Genomic DNA, 19532 nt, shown 5'->3' on the forward strand with positions numbered 1-19532 from the left:
AAAGTTTTGTTGTGACACCCTAAGCTATCATTTGGGGGGTGAGCCCCCGGGTTTCCTGACATAGTGCTATTTTGGGACACTCTAATAACGAATATATTTTATTGTCATTTAAACTCATAGTCTTGTTTCTTTATGCGTAAAAATTGGAGATCATGGATGAAAATTTTCAATTTGAAACATAACAAACTACTGTCTTGCCTGACCTACTGCGAATATACGTGTTATTGCAACAAAATGGCAATCTACAATTTTATTCGATTATAACGCATATACAGTTAATATCGATAACAAGCGATTTTTTGTAAGTTGTGCTTTTGTTATTGCACTTAACTTGTAAAAAGTTTCACAAATAACAATTAAGTTTCACAATAAAATTATTGCGTATTACCCCTTTTATGACTATTTAGACTACTGTGATAATCATTTATTGCAACATACCGCATTTTGCATTGTTAATCTGACACTAGAGTGGCTTTTAGTTTAATCAACTTATGAGTTTGACTTCTTTTTCTTTCTTGCCCTTTTTTTCACTTCATTTTCCTTGAGCGAAATCGTGTGCGAGATTCGACTGTGATAATCGTGTAAATCGGGGTAGTCTAAATAGGGGCAAATGTCGCAATACTACTTGAAATATAATTAACGTTTAAGTACAGAGAACAGATTAACAGGCTCGAAGGCTCGATTTTTTGTGTGTAAAATCTGCCGGTAGCGCCCTCCAGAAATAGTTTGCCAAACGCATAAAAATATATATGCATGTATTGCGGCGCTTATGGAGAATCCTCCTACAGCGGCGGTGATAACGCGCTCAGGAGATAACCGCGAGATAAACGCAATATTAAAATTTAGGTTTTATAGTCTGCAGTTCTACAAAATAACAGTTTTGTAGTATAATTTTGGTAAAAAACAATTGATTTACTAAATTTTCATGTGTATAATTACTGAAATTAGTTCTGCGGTGATCTTTTGGAGGTTTGGTTCAACCACAGACAAACAGACGAGACACTCGTGATAATTCCACCGTCCAATCAAAAACCACTCATTTTTCAAAACAGCATGTTTCGCAACATGGCCACACCGCGGCGCGCAGGTGTTGCTTCGAGTTTTCAGTATAAAACCATACAAATGTAAAAACCCTACAGCATAAAACCCAGCAAATGCAAGCTACTCCGCGACATGCATAACAGAGGGTGCTAGTGTGTAAGCAAAATGTGTAGGACGATGGTTTTTAAATGATTTTCTTCTATATGTCATGTCAGTTCGTCAGTGGTTCTACAATCAAGATAACCGCGATGTGAGGATTTTTCTTGCAAGCTGCAATACCTTTGCCAATATTACTTTGTGCTGGAGTTACATCATAGTAGCGATGGCAGCGACATCAAGTTTTAGTTTGCCACATACAGTTCGAGGGGTGCTTCATCGTATGGGATTACTCGATGATTACATAAAATTTTTTTACACACTTCTCGTAATTACCTGGTAGTCTGTTCTCTGTGGTTTAAGGAGAAACTAAAAGTGGCTCACGTTATTGTATTAGAGCGATAAACACTGTACTGTACATCTCATGTGTTCGTTGAAAACCTAAACGTTTATTTGAATGTTGCATTAGTATTAGTAATATATGTCAAATAGCAGAGCTTGCAAATGTAAACACAGCTGATCCGCAGCCAACCGCTGCGACTCCAAATTCCCGAAACATGGTTTGTTTTCTTTATCCACTCATTCCGATTCATTAAAAATTTCCAGCAGCAACTGAATAATGCATAGAATCAATAGGATAGTTAATTAATCCGTTTGCATTGAAGGCCAGTTCCGTGTGTTTACTTTACTCTAAGCTTATCTATGCGGCAAAAGCTGAAAGCTCTTTAAAAGCTTATTGATGTGGCGAAACTTTGAGACCGTGGTGCTGTTTTTTCGGAAATCGCTAGTGCAACGAAAAATTGCGCAACCAAATATCTATTAAATAATTACAGATTATACGTTTTATGAACACGTAATGATCTATATGATCAGTTAAATTTATTTTCCATTAGCAATTATGTTTTACTGAGCGTTTGTTGATATATAGCGGATCGATAAATGAAATGACAAGTTTTAGGAAATTATAACAGCACTAGAAGCACTGATTACGTGGCGAAAGCGTGCTTTGCCAATACAGATGCATTTTTAAGGCACAAAACAATACATGCATCAAACGGTAGCCATTTATCCAGCCATCTTTGAGCCATTTTCGGTTTCCCCTTAAGTACGTTATTTTTAGTAATCAAAATTAACGATATTTTCGATACAAAGGCAATATTTTTCGAAACCTTTCGAACCAACACGATCCCGCGAACACAACGTATATTCGCAGTGAGTCAGGTTAGCCTTTTACACGCTGGGGTCCCAGGTTCAAATCACAACCCCGCAGAAGTCACACATGACCCAAGTTGGTTAAAGTGACTATAATCTGACAAAAAAAACTACTGTATTACCTGACTCACTGCGAATATGCGCTGTGTTCGCGGGATCGTGTTGGTTCGCAAGGTTTCGAAAAATATCGCCCCTGTATCGAAAATATCGTTAATTTTGATTACCAAAAATAGCGTACTTAAACGTTATATTTCAAGTGCCAGTAGTCCAGAGCCAGTGCCAATAGCTGGCAAAGGGTGAACATGTGCATTCCATAATCTCTGTTTATTAACTTCTATTCCTACCTCCACGAGGTGCCAGCTGGGGTACGCAACTTCGGTTGTCGTATGATAACAGGAAAGAGGGCACTGTGGCTCCCGCCCACATAAAGATGGTAGCCCCATCAGCGGGATAAGGATCTTAGGTTAACAGCCACAAAACACAAAAAAAGTTACCGCAAATGAAAAAAGAAATCTCTTTGGATTATTGGCAACGACCTTTAGCATGAAAACACGGACACGAATCGGAACATGGAATATACTGACCCTTGCCCAGCAGGGCAAGCTGGCTCAACTTGCAAGGGAAGCTAGCCGCCTGAAGCTTGAAATCGTGGAGCTGAGCGAGGTCCGCTGGCCGGGTACTGGCGAACACAGGACATCATCCGGGCAAGTCTTGCTCTACTCTGGCATACGAGGTGAAAATGCTCCTCGAGAAAGAGGAGTTGGATTCCTACACTCAAAATATTCTGCACAAAGCTAATAGTAAATTTTCATACAAAATTCCATATGGCAATGAATACAAAGATGCCGCTAAAGGACAGAGCTGGTCAGCTATTGACTGACCGTACAGAACAGCTTAAGCGATCAAATGTCTGGGACCAACAAAACTAGCAGCGTATGACGCCTACAGTTCGTCGAATTAATCGTATCAAGAGTATGAAACCCAATAGAGCGCCAGAGATAGACTGTATTTCAGCCGAAATGCTCAAAGCTGACCCATCTTTATCAGCCCAGATGATGCATCAGTTTTTCAGCAATATATGGGAAACCGCAACTTTTCCGGTGGACTGGATGCAGGGCATATTGGTCAAAGTCCCTAGGAAAGGAGACCTAACTGAAAGCGGTAACTGGCGTGGCATCACGTTGCTCTGTATTACTTTCAAAATACTCTGTAAGGTAATCCTCAACCAGATCCTGGAGAAGATCGACGCTACTCTCCGGCAGCAGCAAGCTGGATTCCGTGCTGGCCGATCATGTCCGATCACAACGCTTCGCATTATATTGGAGCAGATCAACGAATTCCAGGACTCTTCTGCTGGTGTTCGTTGACTTCGAAAAGGCGTTCGACCGACTTAACCACGAAAACATCTGGGGCGCACTTAGGCGTAGATGAGTTCTAGATAAGCTAGTCCATCTCATCGAGGCTCAGTACGAGGCGTTCTCGTGAGACTGGGCTGCATTTTATCACCGCTTCTGTTTCTCATCGTTATGGATGAGATATTAGTTGGAGCAATTGACAGTAGACCAAATCAAGGATTGCTTTGGAATCCTCTAACGATGGAGCAGCTAAATGACCTCGATCTAGCCGACGACATTGTCTTGCTCGTACAACGCCGTAACGATATGCACAGCAAGTTACATTACCTCTCCGAGAGCTCCCAGGCAGCAGGTCTCACAGTTAATGTAGCGAAAACTAAGTCTATGGTAGTGAACACTGACCATTCCACCAACTTCACAGTAGCGGGACAACAAGTTGAGCAGGTAGACGCCTTTCAATATCTTGGTAGCCAGACAACGCCCGATGGTGGTACCAAGCCTGATATAGCCAAACGAATCAGGAAGGCCAGGGGTGCCTTTGCAGGTTTGCGAAACATTTGGCGCTCAAACCAGATCATTCTACGTACGAAAACCCATTCATTTAATTCAAACGTTAAATCCGTACTGCTGCATGCCTGCGAAACGTGGTGCGTCTCAGCGGAGACAACGCAAAAACTGCAGGTATTCTTTAACCGGTGCCTGCGATACATCATTCGTGCCTGGTGGCCTGATAACTGGATATCCAATGAGGAACTCCATCGTCGGTGTCATCAACGGCCGATAGCCGCAGAAATTCGTGATCGTAGGTGGAAGTGGATCGGACACACCTTGAGGAAAGGAGCGAACGAGGTTTGCAGAGAAGCACTCGACTGGAATCCACAAGGATAGCGTAGAAGAGGCAGACCCAGAGACTCATGGCGACGGACCTTAGCCAACGGCATCCGGGATGTAGACGAGAACCTGTCCTGGCGACAGGTAAAAGTCATGGCGGGTAACCGTCAGCAATGGAGATCTCTGATTTCATCCCTTTGTTCTGCCGGACCGGCGGATATGGACACATAAGTAAGTAAGTAAGTAGTCAAGAGCATGTAAATTGTGGTATGCCGTAAACGGCGATTCAGCTAAAACTACGACCATTCTATAGATTTGCTCATAAATGGGGGTTCATGAACCAACGATTTGTTGACGACAGATCTGATTTGCGCCTCTTTTTTATACTACCATATTTCCGGAGTAGGCCCACTTGAAATCGCTCATTCTGGAAAGTCGATGCAGCGCGTGATTTCGACAATGCACGTTCAGCTTCCTTGAAAGAACGACTTGACCTTTTGGCTGCCTCGTGCTAGATGTCCGAGCCATCAACGTGAAAGCTGATATGGCAGCTGCACGACTCGATATGGTTTGGGGCCTTCCGGTGAGCACGTACCGTAAATCGTCCAGCCCAGCCCAGCCCAGGGATAGTACGGTGGGCCGGTCATGTTGCAAGAATGCCGGACGACTGTGCAGTGAAATCTGTTCTCTTTAAGACCTCCATCGGCATTAGAAATAGAGGGACCCAGCATGTTAAATGGCATGACCAGGTTGAGGCCGATTTGCTTGGTACTCGAGACGCTCAACGAATTGGCGACAAAAAGCCCAGGACCAGATACAACGGAGAGTAACGCTACAACCAAAATAATTTTCACGTCGAAATTACGGGAAAAGTTATCTGAATATTTTCCATCCTTTCTTCCCGTACTACTCCCGAAACTTTTCCCGTACTATTTACGTAAATTCCACGTAGTTTGCATGCATTTACGTGCAAATCAGATAGATATTATAGTATTTATCGACCACTTATTTATTAAATGCTCCAGTTCATGTTAACCCAACAAGCATTTTTGTTTTATAAAGGCTTATCAAGCGCTTGTTACCCGGTAATAAGCTATACAACGGTTGAATAAGCTACTAATAAAAAAAATGTTTATTGGGAATGCAGCCGAAATGGCGCCCCTTAAAGTGGCGCAGCTGCTTGTTTTGCTTAAGGGATGCCGGTCCTGATTGCAACGGAAGCGTCAATTCTTTGACCGTGTAAATATCAGCCAAGTTAGTGTAGGGTAACCATCATACGTGCTGGAGATGTCAAGGGAAACGCGCATAGCGTCTTCTTCATTTCAGCAAGTGTCAGCCATCCAGCGAAGGCACAGTGGATGCTTTTCACCTCGAAAGTTCAATTCCTTCGCCAAGCTCTCCTTAATCAGTACGAGGTGGATCAATTGTCGCAAATATGAAACGATTATCCGTCAAAGGCGGATTCTGGACAACAGCGTGCACCTGTTGGTCTCTCCAGCCTGGAGCAAATGTTTACTGTTGTCTATTTGGATTAACTCAAGCGGAGTGATTAGTGGGATATAGCGGTGGTGACCGTTCATGGACGATGAATGAAAACGGGCGGATCTCTAGCACCGTAACTTAGATTATTCCTAAGACCGTTACCTTGTTCTACCGAGTTGGCATTCCCAGCATCGAGTAGAAGCAGTAACCTGCACCGCAGAAAGTTGCGTTCCAAAGCTTCTTCCTCCTCGAGTGACTGAATACGCAGCTCCATCGAAAGCATACTTATCAGATCTGGATCGACTGCAGGGGGAGCTGGTGGCATGGCGAATTGCACATGAGGTGCACGTGGAGTGAGCGGACGTGGGACTGGTGGTGCTGGCCGGTGGCACAATCATTGTTCGTGCAGTCTGCGATCGCGGAAAAGGCACTGGCAAGACCGGTGTTTACGATGTGGACAGTCGTGGGACTGGCGTGGCAATGGTTCCCCTGTAGGAGTATTCGGACGGGACAATAGTGAAGCAGGAACTCTAGCAGCACATCATTCCTTGCCGCTCCAGTCATAGTTGGCTACACTTTCGTGAACTCCAACGCAGCTAAAGTGGTACCACCGCCATTTCTTACCCGTTTCGAGTTATATCCAGTCTAGATGTTCCTTAGCGAATTTCAGTTGAGCTTGGAGATGTTTCAGCGTGAATATAGATTCTTTCTTTGGACTTCTACCGACAAGTTGCTTCTCAACAAGTCGTCTCTGAATTGTTCTGAAACTCTGGCGAACTCAGCTCATTCCTTAGCTTGAACGAATCAATATTGACCAAAAATGTGATCGTCATCCTTAGCTGTGCTTTTCCGGGGACCCGATTGGGTTTCGGGTCACGGGGAGCATTGAAAACGAATGTTTTTGATCTACCAAGAAATAGTGCAGTCCAAACGTGATTTGTTTGTGTATTGAATAACGCTCTGGCCAAGCCATATATGTTACTTTAAAGCGCCTTGTGAGGGAAACGTACGTTCACGGATTGTGTATGTGTTATCAATTACAGCTAATAAAAATTGCAAATTTGTCATATCAATATATTTATTAAATTCGTTCGTTTTCTCATGGTTCGGTTCGTAAATACAATTACAAGTACACAACCAGGCGTCGATTGTAGAGCAAACAAAACACTAGTTTTCGATGTAAATGTTTCAATCAACTGTATGGTTATTGAAACCTTGATTGTATGAGCTGACCCTACAATAGAACTGAGATACAAGAAAACATTTAACTAAACTATTTAAAACCACACGCTGCAATGAGAGTGAGTAGCCATGCAATGGAAACTGTTTGCAGTTTCAGTGTTGCATTGTTTTAGTCAAAGCCTAAAATGTTGAATCGTATCACAGTTGCTATCCTACAAACGATCAATTACTTTGTAATATTCTAGTTCGTTGCTTAAATTATAGTTAAAATATAGACACTGACGTAGCTAGAGAGTCCTGCTAGTGGATAGAAAATAGTTAACTGGAGACCTGAATAGACTAACGTTAAGAATCCCAACACCTGACTTAGTTTCTGACAGTGCGTGTGCAAAAGTAACAATTGATTAGATTCAGCACGATGGATAGCTTGAAATATGAAGATAGTTCTATACTTAACAGACAGAGGTTCTGTTCCGCTTAAATGACATAGAATGGAAAAATCTAGTCATTGTGAATAAATTTCTCCAAATTATGGTTTTGAGCAGACCCAGCTGATCTCGAACAATACCTCTGCGATATTAGCAGACAATTGGTAAGGAACATTAAATAAAACATTGTCCGATAATATCTAAAGGCAATATGGAATACCTAAGCTTTTGGAAACATTAGTTACCGTTTCACTCTAAACTTGGGATATATAATACTCTCGTAGATGTCTCGCAGTTGGTTTAATACCAAATAAAATGAGGTGCTAGTTTAAAAAGTACCTATTTCCACTAGTTGGCACGTTACCCTATGAAATTTGCGATCTCTTTTTCATTATAGTTATTAATGATCGTCGTTGTTAGTGATTAAGAAGAAAGAATCACAGAAGTCACGCTCTCTGGTACTCGTATTTCCGCCTTCCAGAACACATCTCGTCACGAACATTCACATCTCTTTATCCGCTCTAGGCACGCACGCACGCACGCATACAACAAGGGCATTCGTTTAGCTACTATGCGAGAAGGCAGTGTTGGTGTAGGGTCCACTGTAGATCGAACTGCCCGAGTTGGAAATAGTCTTATTACTCCGCCTAGCTACGATACACATCACCGCCAGGACAACGGCCAACATCAGACAGAGACCGGCAATGGCTATGGCAACGGCAAAACTTCGCTGGGACACGCAGATCGCGTCATCTGGGGTCTGGAATATAAAAATAAAAGTAATAAATTTCTTCAAATATCTGATTTATAATACTTTAAAATAAAAGATGACTAGGGCGGTTCGCGTGTTAGTTAATATTTGATAACTAAGATCACTTTAAGCGGAGCGTTTGAACCTGTAAATTCTTAGATACGAATCACGAATCGGCAACGTTGGCTCAACTCATAGCTAGACAATAGAATCGACATACGTGCTTCGATAACCCCAACAAATATTTTTGTTTAAAAGTAGCTTATTCAACTATTGTATTTTTTTCAAGCAGTCGTCTCCATTCAATTAGATCTTGGGCCACTCGTCGTTTATTTTCCATGTCTCTGAAGTCGCAAGTTGCTTGTGATCTGATGAAGTCATTTAGCACTTTGGAGCCCCTGTCCCTGGTGCCAGCGTGGTTGTTAAAGATAACCGTTTTAGTGGCACCGAAGCACCAAAGACATTCACCAGATGTACGATGCGAATTTCTCCAAGCAGTGCCTTTAACTTTCACTTTCGTATCTTCGTGCAACGTAAGAACTATTGAACTAATAATGTAATGTATATACTGGACACTATCACTTATTGTTCTTACAAAATAGTGCCTTTAACTCGTGATTCTATCTCCGTCACTCTCTGCTTTCAGTTTGTACTTATAGCCAAATATCGTCCGCAGTACCTTCCCCTCGTTCACGACAATGGCGCGTATGTCCTCCGTGAGCAGTGCCTTAGCTTCACGTCCATAAAAAATTGCTGGTCTAAAAGGAGTTTTCTAGATTTTCAGTTTCGCCCAGCGGCGTATGCTGCTTAATCATTTTGCGAAGTTCAAAGTAGTACCGATTTCTTGCTTGAATGCGCTGCTGGATCTATTACTAGTTCACGGTCACCAACGAAATAAACGAATGTTTTAATTTTAAGCTTAATCCTGATTCATTCTGGCGTAGATTGCCTCCGCCGTCGCAAAGTTCTTGGCTATGATATCAAATTCAACTGCAAAATCTATGAGTGGGCTATTTTTGATGAATATCGCACCTCTCGTTTCGATGCCCGCTCGTTGGATCATCCCCTCAAGAGCAACGTGGAACAGCATGCAGGATAATCCGATACGTTGTCTCATCCCAAAGGACTCGAGAATGTCCCTAAGATGCGAACGAAACGATCCAATGTAGCTCTGATCAGTCATGTTAGTTTGTCCAGAAAATCGTGTTTGTGCATTATTTGTCATAGTTGGTCTTGATCTACAGTATCGTATGCTGCTTTGAAGTCAATAAAGAGGTAATGCGCGGGCACGTTATACTATCGATATTCCTGTAAAATTTTGGTCCGTCCTCAAATAAATACATGGTCGATTGTTATAGAAAACTTCGTAAAAACCTAATTAGCAATTAATTTTAGTATTTATTTTTAATGTCTCCACTAGCTCTCCGCTGGTGAAAGGTAGTGCTGCTTGCTCGCACCAAAAAGTAAACTATTTCGCGTTGTTTAGTTAAAATCTAAGCAGCAGCCTCTGCTTGAATTCTACATCCAGTGAGATTTTACAAGAGAACTCAATCAATTTCGTTCGATTCTCTTCTGCTACATCCACATATGCTCCAGAGTCCCTGTTCTGTTTCTATTTGGCACTGGTGATATCGGCTATGAAGTTCCTAATTGGAGATCCAAGTACAAAGCCACTAAGCCGGATGATGTGTCGACCATCCCACCCACCTGCCCTATCTTAACCATGTGTTTATCGTCGTGGTTAACTTCCCCCGCCTGAACTGGTTGTACAGCTACTATAAAATTCGGAGGAATTTTTAGTGTCGATTTAGTGAGGTTGACTCTGGAACCTGCAGCCTTGAGGCTATCAGAGCGATCATCAAGCTTGTTCTGTATATCAGCTCGCAGTTAAGAGAGCAAGTGAATGTCGTCGGCCAAGCCACGTTCATATGATTGCTCCATTTTCAAACGGTTCCAAGATGATCCTCAATGTGGTTTACTATCAATGCCTTCAATTAAGAATGTGCCGCATTGCCGCTACTCGCTTAACAGTCCCATTTTCCATGAAGTTTCCTATATAAATGGGACTGTTATGCGAGTGGCGGCAGTGCAGGATCTATTTTTTCGAAACCGATATAGAAAGTCCTAGACAACTTTGATTTTCTCCGGTTCACACATGATCGTCCGCACGGAACCCAGATTGCTGCCATGGGAAAGGAGCATCATTTTCTCCTGCATTCGATTAAGAACCTGAAGCTTACTTTGAGAGTGATACAGAGCAACATGATGCTGCTCGTTCACATATTCAGATATTCACAAGACCTATTTACAAGTTCCATTTCTTAGAAACTTCTATTAAGATGCCTTGCATCCGCTTCACCTGGAATATCCCGATTTCCCAGATCATGCTGAAGAGCTGATGTACTCTTGCGTGTACTGTTGTCAGTGGGTCAGCTTCCTGCATCTCGGCTGAAACGCAAACTATCTTCGTGCTTTACAGGCAGCGTTGCCAACCCTTCAGATTTGTTTGGATTTTCCAGACTTTTTGATGCCTAATCAGACAAAAAAGACGTTTTTCAAACGTTGTCTTCCATTAGACCAAATGGCAGCCAAATTTTTCCAGACATTTTTATTCTCGTTTTCCAGATTTTCGTAAAAACCGGTTGGTAACGCTGTTTACAGGACTTCATACGTTCCATTACTGCTTCAATTTTAGCTAACGGTGGCGCCTCAGAGTTGAAACAGCTGATGAGATGTGCTGTGGGCGTCACGTGTTACTGGTTTTGTTTACCTACCATAGTTGTGAGTCGGAAAAGTTAATCAAAGTGTTCAGTCCAACAATTAAGCTTGTCCATATGATTTTTCAGCAACTACGGCGTGGTGCACAAATTACGTCACGCAAAAATTGTAGTTTTTTGAGCCCCTCTCTCCCCTATGTAACAATAAGTAACGCTTGGCATAGCCCCCTTTTAAAATCACGTAACATTAACTAAACTTCTCCCCCCCCCCCTACCATTGAATAAAAATCGCTCAATTCGTTTATTTTTTTTTATTTTTACAAACTCAAGAAACGCATCAATTTTGTATTCGGGGTCAATCCCGGCGTAGAGGGTAGCATTCACGCCGAGGACCCGGGTTCAAATCCCAAACCGGCAGAAGTCACGAATGACCTAAGCTGTTAAAGTGACTTTAATAAAAAAAACTCTGTATTCCTATCAAAACCACTCTGATCAGAATGTCATTTCTGAATTCTGATCAAACTGTATGATATAACTCAACCAGGTCTGAGTTTAGAACAGAATTTTGATCGAGAGTAGAATCTAGGCCAAAATTATAAAGAGTTTGTTGGGCTCAACGGTCTTAAGCTGCTCAAATTTTGTTCAGCAATTTTTTTTTTTAAATTTGATAAATTTGTTACGTAACTCTTCTCATGACTCGCACTCCCCCCTGCGTAACAAAATGTAACACAAGCTCAACCTCCCCCCCCCCCCCTCTCTCCTCTGTGCGTTACGTAATTAGTGCACGCTCCTCAGCTACAGAGTTGATCCAGACCTTCTTGCCCCGTATACAAGAACTATTAACAAGTCTTTCCAGTTTAGTATCCAGCTTTTTATGAGCCATAATGGCGGACGTGTTCGTAATATTTGAACAGCATTTTTGGCATTTCCCGAATACATCGCACGTTTTCTTTCCGTACATCCTTTTAGTTTTACCGTGAACGCGCGGAAAGAAAACGTGCGATGTATTGGGGAAATGTCAAAAATGCAGTTCAAATATTACGAACACGTCCGCCATTATGGCTCGTAAAAAGCTGGATATGTATCGTTCACTAGTTTAACGGGATTATCCGCGTCCGCCATTATGGCTCGTAAGAGGCTGGATACAGAAATGTCAAAAAGCCTGTTAAAATAATATGAACACGGATTATGCCTTCCGCCATTATGGCTCGTAAAAAGCTGGTTAGAAATTGACTTCAAAGATGATTTCAAATAAATTTTCAAAAACGCGAAAAATCTAGTTCTCCCTTCATCAAGCGCATATTTGTCTACACTGATAATGATCTAATTGATGCCGGTTCTAGTAAAACACTTCGTTTTTAGCCAAAAATACTGAAAATGAATAAAATAAGACCTACCATGACATTTTTCCATTCAGCTTTTTACGAGCCATAATGGCGGAAAGCATAATCCGAGTTCCTAATATTTGAACAGCATTTTTGACATTCCTAAAATTGCACGTTTTTTCCACACGTTCACGGCAAAACTAAAGGAACGTGCGGAAAGAAAATATGCGATGTAAAAAGGAATGTCAAAGAGACTGTTAAAATAATACGAACACGGATTATGCATTTCGTCATTGAAAAGCCATTATGGCTCGTAAAAAGCTGGATTATGAGCACTTTCTCTCTAAATGGGTAAAACCAACCTCCCGGCACGTCGCCTTTTTTCTATGACCGAAATCTAAAACGTCAAAACACTTGGCGGGAAATCATTTCATAGAAAACTAGCTGACCCGACAAACTTCGTATTGCCACAAAAATAAACTGTGTTGTACATGAATCATGAATGTAGGATGGCCTTTGTCACAATCTCGAGTTTTGCAAGTTTCTAGGGAGTTCATGGGTGTTTTAATATACAAACTTTCTTCACAGTAAAGTAGAAAACAACTTCTCCCATTGCTTAGCCTGATAAAATAAAGCGGATTGCATTTTAATATTCGCCATCATTACAAATCATTTCTCCGAATACCATTTTGCGGAACACCAATTCTCGGTTGACCATAACGCGGAATATCCAGCTTTTTACGAGCCATAATGGCGGACGAAGTTTTCTTTCCGTACATTCCTTTAGTTTTACCGTGAACGCGCGAAAAGAAAACGTGCGATGTATTAGGGAAATGTCAAAAATGCTGTTCAAATATTACGAACACGTCCACCATTATGGCTCGTAAAAAACTGGATAGAGTTTCGCAGAATACCATTTCGCGAAAAACCTTACCGGGGATGCACCATTTCACGGAAAATCTTTTCGTAGAAAGTACCATTTTGCAGGGGTGACCCAACTGAAGGAAAGTAATAGAGGTCAGTAGATCTAGAAAAATGAATAAACCTAGATAAAGGAGATCTCTACGGGGGGCTGCCCTCCGCAGTAACCGGCGCTTCCGACGGCAGGTCGCCGGCAACACTCGTGGCCAGCGGCCGTCTCGCACTGAATCATCATGTTACTATTGAGAGTGTTTGGTGGTTTTGTTATTGACCAATGTTTTATGAAAGAGTCTAAAATTTCTCGAGTTCGATTAGATTTTGAGTTACGCAAAAATTTCTGTTTTATTTGTGTGAGAGTCGTTACCGCCTACCACAGGAGTGAGGGGTCTCAAACCATCGTTAAAAATATTCCTGCCTCAAAAAACCCCACACGCTAAATTTGGTTCCATTTGCTTGATTAGTTCTGGAATTATGAACAAATTTGTGTTTCATTTGTATGGAAGCCCCCTCTCCTAAAAAGGTAAGAGGTCCTAATTCATCATAAAAAAATTCTTGCCTCCAAAGACACCCACTTGCCAAATTTGGTTCCATTTGATTAATTAGTTCTCGAGTTATAAGGAAATTTGTATTTTATTTGTATAGGAGCCCCCCCCCCCCTCCTAAAGTGGGGAGGGGTCTCAATTTACCATAGAAAAAAATCTTGTCTACAAAAACACCCATATGTCAAATTTTGTTCCCTTTGCTTGATTAGTTCTCGAGTTATGCAGAAATTTGTGTTTCATTTGTAGGGGTCTCTAACCATCATAAGAACCTTCCCTGGCCCCAAAAACCCCTATATGCAAATCTTCACGCCGATTGGTTCAGTAGTTGTCGATTCTATAAGGAACATACGGACAGACAGACAAACAGACAGAAATCCATTATTATAGGTATAGATATATGGAGCGGCCATTTTTGTTTGGGGCCCAGCAGCGAGGGGCCCATCAGTATGGGGTACTGTCAAATCATATGTGAGAGTGTGTTGGTGACACCGGGCTGGGTAAGACCATATGTAGACGGCCTTCGCTTCTGAAGCTTCTCAGAGCAACATATGGAATTTGTTTTAAATTGACAATATGAAAAATGTGTTCAGGACTGATTTCTTGACATATTAATATCACAGCATTCAAACCATGCGTTCCAAAATTATCACCTTTTAAAATCAAGAATTCAGAAAAATTCCGAAAAAAACATTGCGCGAATATTCCCTTTTTTATTTCTCAAGAAAAAGAACATCTAGAACAAAATGATTGACCCCAAATTTAGACACGAGTAAGACATGAAAAACGAAAAAAAAATTCTATTTCTTACCAGGCCAGATCCAGATCCAGATAAATATTTTTGTATAAAAATCAAAACTTAAACTTCTCTTGAGTGTACTTTCATGAAAAATGTCATGACATTGGCTTGAGCGAATCGTTTACACGATGTTTCCCGTTAGAGAGTTAAAAATCTATTAGGATCGATGCGTAGACGGTTTCCCGATAGACTGGTGGAGAGATGATTTTTAGCGCTTAAAACTTAACCTTAATTTTAAGATTTCTTGAAATTACAACCTACTGTTCCGTAAAACGTAGTCCTAAGTCAAAATGTGCCAAAAATCAACTTGAAAATTTAAAGATATATTATGGGTAAGTTCATGAAAAACCGGCCGGAACGGCAAAAAAACAAATGCATTTAAATGCAAACCGTGATCTCGTCTAACCCAAATTGTGTTCAAGAGTGTTTCCAAGCATGAGACTAAAACTTTCACACAGGCAACTGAGCAGATTTATGTTTATGTTTATGTCTTGTCTGCCACCTTTAACGTGGAGAAATTAACTTATTGCGATCCGGAATATCTCCTGGAAAATGGAACCAAGTTCCATTCTACCAATCTAATTCGGTTCTTTTAAAATTAGTTGCCTATATTAAGCAAGAAAGCAATCGGCTTATTCAAAAGCAAAAGTAAAGCAAAAAAACAAGACAATTTTTTTAACATTTTGAGTAAATCTGAATCCGTGTGTCCATATGTTATTTAAATTAAAATCATAGATTTTTTTTGGATGCACCCCATTTTTTTGGATGAAGCTAATGATTAACAAACATTTCATAGTGTTTGCCATACACGAACAAATTAGATCATCTAACTTATGATTTTGCCTCACGCTCCGATCAGATATGTAAACGAATTGCGTGATAAACATATTCAAAATGATGATTTTGAAAAAATTTTAACCTTGTGTGCACCATTAGAAAAATTAAGTTGTTATTAAGAATTAATGCACTTATTTTGTCTTGGTTCATAAATATGAAAACTTGCACTCAAATTAATGAAGGTTCCGCTTCGATTCGCAAACAGACGTGAACCGCCCCGTTTTATTATTTTCTAATTTGCTAATTACATACCTTCTCCCTGAAAACCGAATCCGCATCGTCACTGATCACCTCGGCGTTCTCGTTGACATACAGCCCTGAGAAAACTTCGATGGTCGCTGGAAGTCCTTCGTCTTCGGTTTCTCGCTTTTGCCGCTGCTTCATGTTGCCGGTGCACGATGGAGGCTAAAAGTATTTGAAACGCTATAATTTCCTGTTCATTTTTTACAATTGTCGATATGCAAAGCAAACCTTATGGCAATCTGGATCATCTAGTGCGCATAGCCTCACGTTGCACTGATAGTACACCGACGTGGTGTAGGGAAACTTGTGCGCCGGAAAGGTAACCGTTGCCTTACTCCGATCGTCGGTGTAGTCGAACGGGCCAAGAATTTCATTGTCCAACGGACAACCTTCCTCGTTGACCAGCTTCTGCTCTCCCCAACCTAATCCATCGCGCACCAAACAGTCGGTGACATGCAGTCCATACAGCTCCTGCTTGTCGATGTTAATGACCAGCGTCAGTGGGTCACCGATCTTCACATTTTCTGCCAATTTTTCACCGGTAAAAATTTTCATGTGGCATCCAGGCATCGGTTTCACTTCAACATCCTCCTCCGGTGCGGTGTGATCTTTGTCTAGCGAACGGCCATAGTCTCGCCTATCGGAACCACCTTCGGCACTGGTTAAAGCGAGAGGTCGATTATCGTCGTACGGTTTCGTAGGTTTCATAGCTGCCTCACGGCTTTTGTAACGACAGCGCACGTGGTACCCTCGACCCAAGTCGGTGACCAGCTTGAGATGCGGCTGCAGAACGATCGTGTTGAAGAACTCGATCCCTCCATCGTCCTATAATGAAAGAAAGAAAAGGAAAATTAAATAATTGCCAATGCTGTGTTGCCTAATCAATTTATTAGCAGCAAAAACCATTAAGTAGCATGAAATGACAAAAACTAATTATCGTATATTTTAAAATCACTCTGAGTAAACCGAATCGTTCCACAATCAGCGAATGGAAACAATTCGCCCGAAGAGGGAAAGAAAAATGGCACAAGCGAAGTGTTTCTATACTTGAAAATTAGGAATGAAAGAACCCGTTTAAGAGTGATTGATGAATTAGCATAAATAGAATTATTTCATCGAATCAGAAGTTGGGGGCACTCCGGCCGACCGTTAGAAAAACAACCGCGGGCTGGGGCCTTTCCGACGATGTTCTTGACATTCGAATTGATTCGTCATGCGCACGGAGGCAGAATAACGGAGCGTAGAGTGTTAATAGAGAAAAGAGTTCCATGATATTACGTTTGCGGCATCTCGCGGTTGATGCTTTCATATCGGGCAGCTAATGGGTCGCCATAATTGTACAGAACAACTCACGTTGAAACGAAGTTTTGAGATGACCGTCTATTTTCAGCCCGTGGAAAAAGTCTTCGGAGAGATCAAACACTTTAGATACTGTTTTATGACAAACCCATCTGGATAATGAACAATTAGGAGATTGCGGTAGCAACAAAATCATGATACAGGCCATACACCGGAAAACTGAAGTAGAGTAGAATGTAGAGCGCACGTTTTCCATGGCTTCATAAAACATATTTTTATGCAACTGTCGTCGTTGTAATTGCAACTGCTTAAGTCCACCGTATTCAACATTATTAAACTTTGAGGTTATCAACTCCGCTGAAAATGTATCAAACCCATTAGATAGTTGTTATCGTCATTATACGAGTATGTCAGTTGGGTTGTCTCTACATCCCGTTCCTGCGGCTGCAAAACAATACAAGATATAACACTCGAAGCGAAGTTTTTTAATCTTTTATGCCATTCTTAGCTATCTTTGAGGCCACCACCAGTAAACCCTTAATAGGCCACTTCGCATTTGTCATGGTGTTCCATAGCCTTCGGACTCCACCCAACATGTAAAACAGCCGCTCTATGTCCGTGCACATCTAGCGAAGAAAATCAAAAGTTTAACCGACTTAAGTAGCTCGCTAAGCTGGCTGCTACGTGTAATGCGGTTGTGACCCTTTTTCCAGGCCCTTCACTGGCTTGTAGCACCGTAAAGCGGAGCAATTTCATGCACACCATAAATTGTACTGATGCTTGGCATGGCTGGCAATAGTGAATAGTCAAAGAGGTCGAAACTAGGTATTCGCTGTCTGTATGCAGTTGGGGCTTGGTTGGCTGCCAGTGACTATCTCCGTTCCTGCTGCAAGTTGATAAACGTGAAGTAGTCTCTCTAGCTCGACAGTGGAGTTCATGGTGGTTTGACTGGCTTACACCAGCTCCAATAAACGACCCAATCAATTACCATAATGCATAAAATTTCTCAAGTAAACATTTCGAAAAAGACAAGCCAAAGGAGTATTCCATAATAATTGTCCAGTCTACTGCGCAGCCACCAGACTTGCCCGAGGTGGACGTATAACGCGGCCGACCTATTTGCAGCATACAGCCGATGATGCAGGTAACGTTAAGCATGATTCTGCTGTTCGACCTCCAATGCTTTGCTACCTCGCTCGCTCTCTCTCTCGGTGGTCTGTCAACAAAGCATTACAGTTACCTTTTCCCCATTTGCCGCCAGCATTGGGATGTGTCTGCGGTAGATGAAAGGCACCTACAGCACAGTTATATATGTGAAAAATGCCATCATAAACCCAAAGCTATAAAATTAACAGTCATAATCGTAATCATTGTGTAAATCATATGATATGGATGTCGGGAAATTTTTTCTTTGATTACGTTTATAAATTTTGTGCATCACTACAATGGCGATGCTTAGAAAAAGCGGTTAAAATGTCTTGTAATGTCAGCAATTAAAGAACACATGAGGAATTCCTCGCGAAAACTTTCTAAAAGAGCTAGAAGCTGTAGTAGATCTTTCTGATTTGAATTAAACTTTACCTACGTTTTTGATAGGGGAAATCTTACGAAATCATATACCTTCAACAAATATTAGCACTAGAGTGACTATATCCCTTTAAGCCCGAGCCCACACAATTGTGTAGGTGAGACATGACTACTTTTAAAAAATTTTCCTTTCCTTTCTAAACGTCGTACTTTTACAAATATAGCACCAATCTCTTGTGTAAGCATCGTAAATCGTAGAAAAAATAGAAAATAGCTGAAAAGAAGTTTTCTTTTGCGTTTGGATTAATTATTGTCTAGTCTTCAAAATCTTGTGAAAATAGCAAAAAGTTTTATCTGTCGTATTTTCTTATTGGATCCGTATTTCGAAATTGCTTAGATAAAAAATTATTGGTAATAAGTATTTCTAATTGATGTAATTAAAAATTTACGGGAAATAACTTTTACAACTTACTTATGCACATTGTTTTTCGGCCTTATTGTATACCCACTTCAACCTTTACGTTGCCGCCAGGACTTCAAAAATTAGTGTACTTGCCGTTACACTTTTGGCTCTATCTTTACTATTTTGTGATCGATTTTTATACAACTTGTCTTCAAAGAACCACCTTAGATTGACCTTCAATGAAAAAATATATTAGCAAATTTTGGATCCATTTTCCCGGAGATATTCTAAATCGCAGTGGGATTATTTTTTCACGGCATAAGTACAGATGAAATAAAACGAAATCTGCTGCTGCCATCTAATTTTGAGTCAGTAAGAATGAATACATTATACTGTAGAGCATTCGTTCATGCTCCACACTACGAAACTTCCGTTTAGAGTACTACCGGAACCTAAAACTGGTCATTTATAAATTGTAAAATAATAAAGGAGTATGGCAAATGATGTATTCAACTACAGGATTTTTAAGACAAATTCTTGGATC

General features: G+C 41.1%; 1 protein-coding gene across 3 annotated transcripts in view; it reads right to left on the bottom strand.

Annotated features, from left to right (window-relative positions):
- Positions 1 to 7083: 7083 nt before the first annotated feature.
- The window catches only part of LOC128738123 (cuticlin-3), a 143081-nt gene continuing 130632 nt past the window's right edge, over positions 7084 to 19532 (bottom strand). For all 3 annotated transcript variants that reach the window (XM_053832994.1, XM_053832992.1, XM_053832995.1), the window contains 3 exons: positions 15988 to 16584; positions 15769 to 15921; positions 7084 to 8387 (listed from right to left, as the gene is read on the bottom strand). In XM_053832994.1, coding sequence (XP_053688969.1) covers positions 8190 to 8387; positions 15769 to 15921; positions 15988 to 16584 — 948 coding nt within the window. In that variant the 3' untranslated portion in view covers positions 7084 to 8189. The remainder of the gene's footprint in view (positions 8388 to 15768; positions 15922 to 15987; positions 16585 to 19532) is intronic.

This window comes from Sabethes cyaneus, chromosome 2 (assembly GCF_943734655.1).
Source record: "Sabethes cyaneus chromosome 2, idSabCyanKW18_F2, whole genome shotgun sequence".
Classification (NCBI taxonomy): Eukaryota; Metazoa; Arthropoda; class Insecta; order Diptera; family Culicidae; genus Sabethes; species Sabethes cyaneus.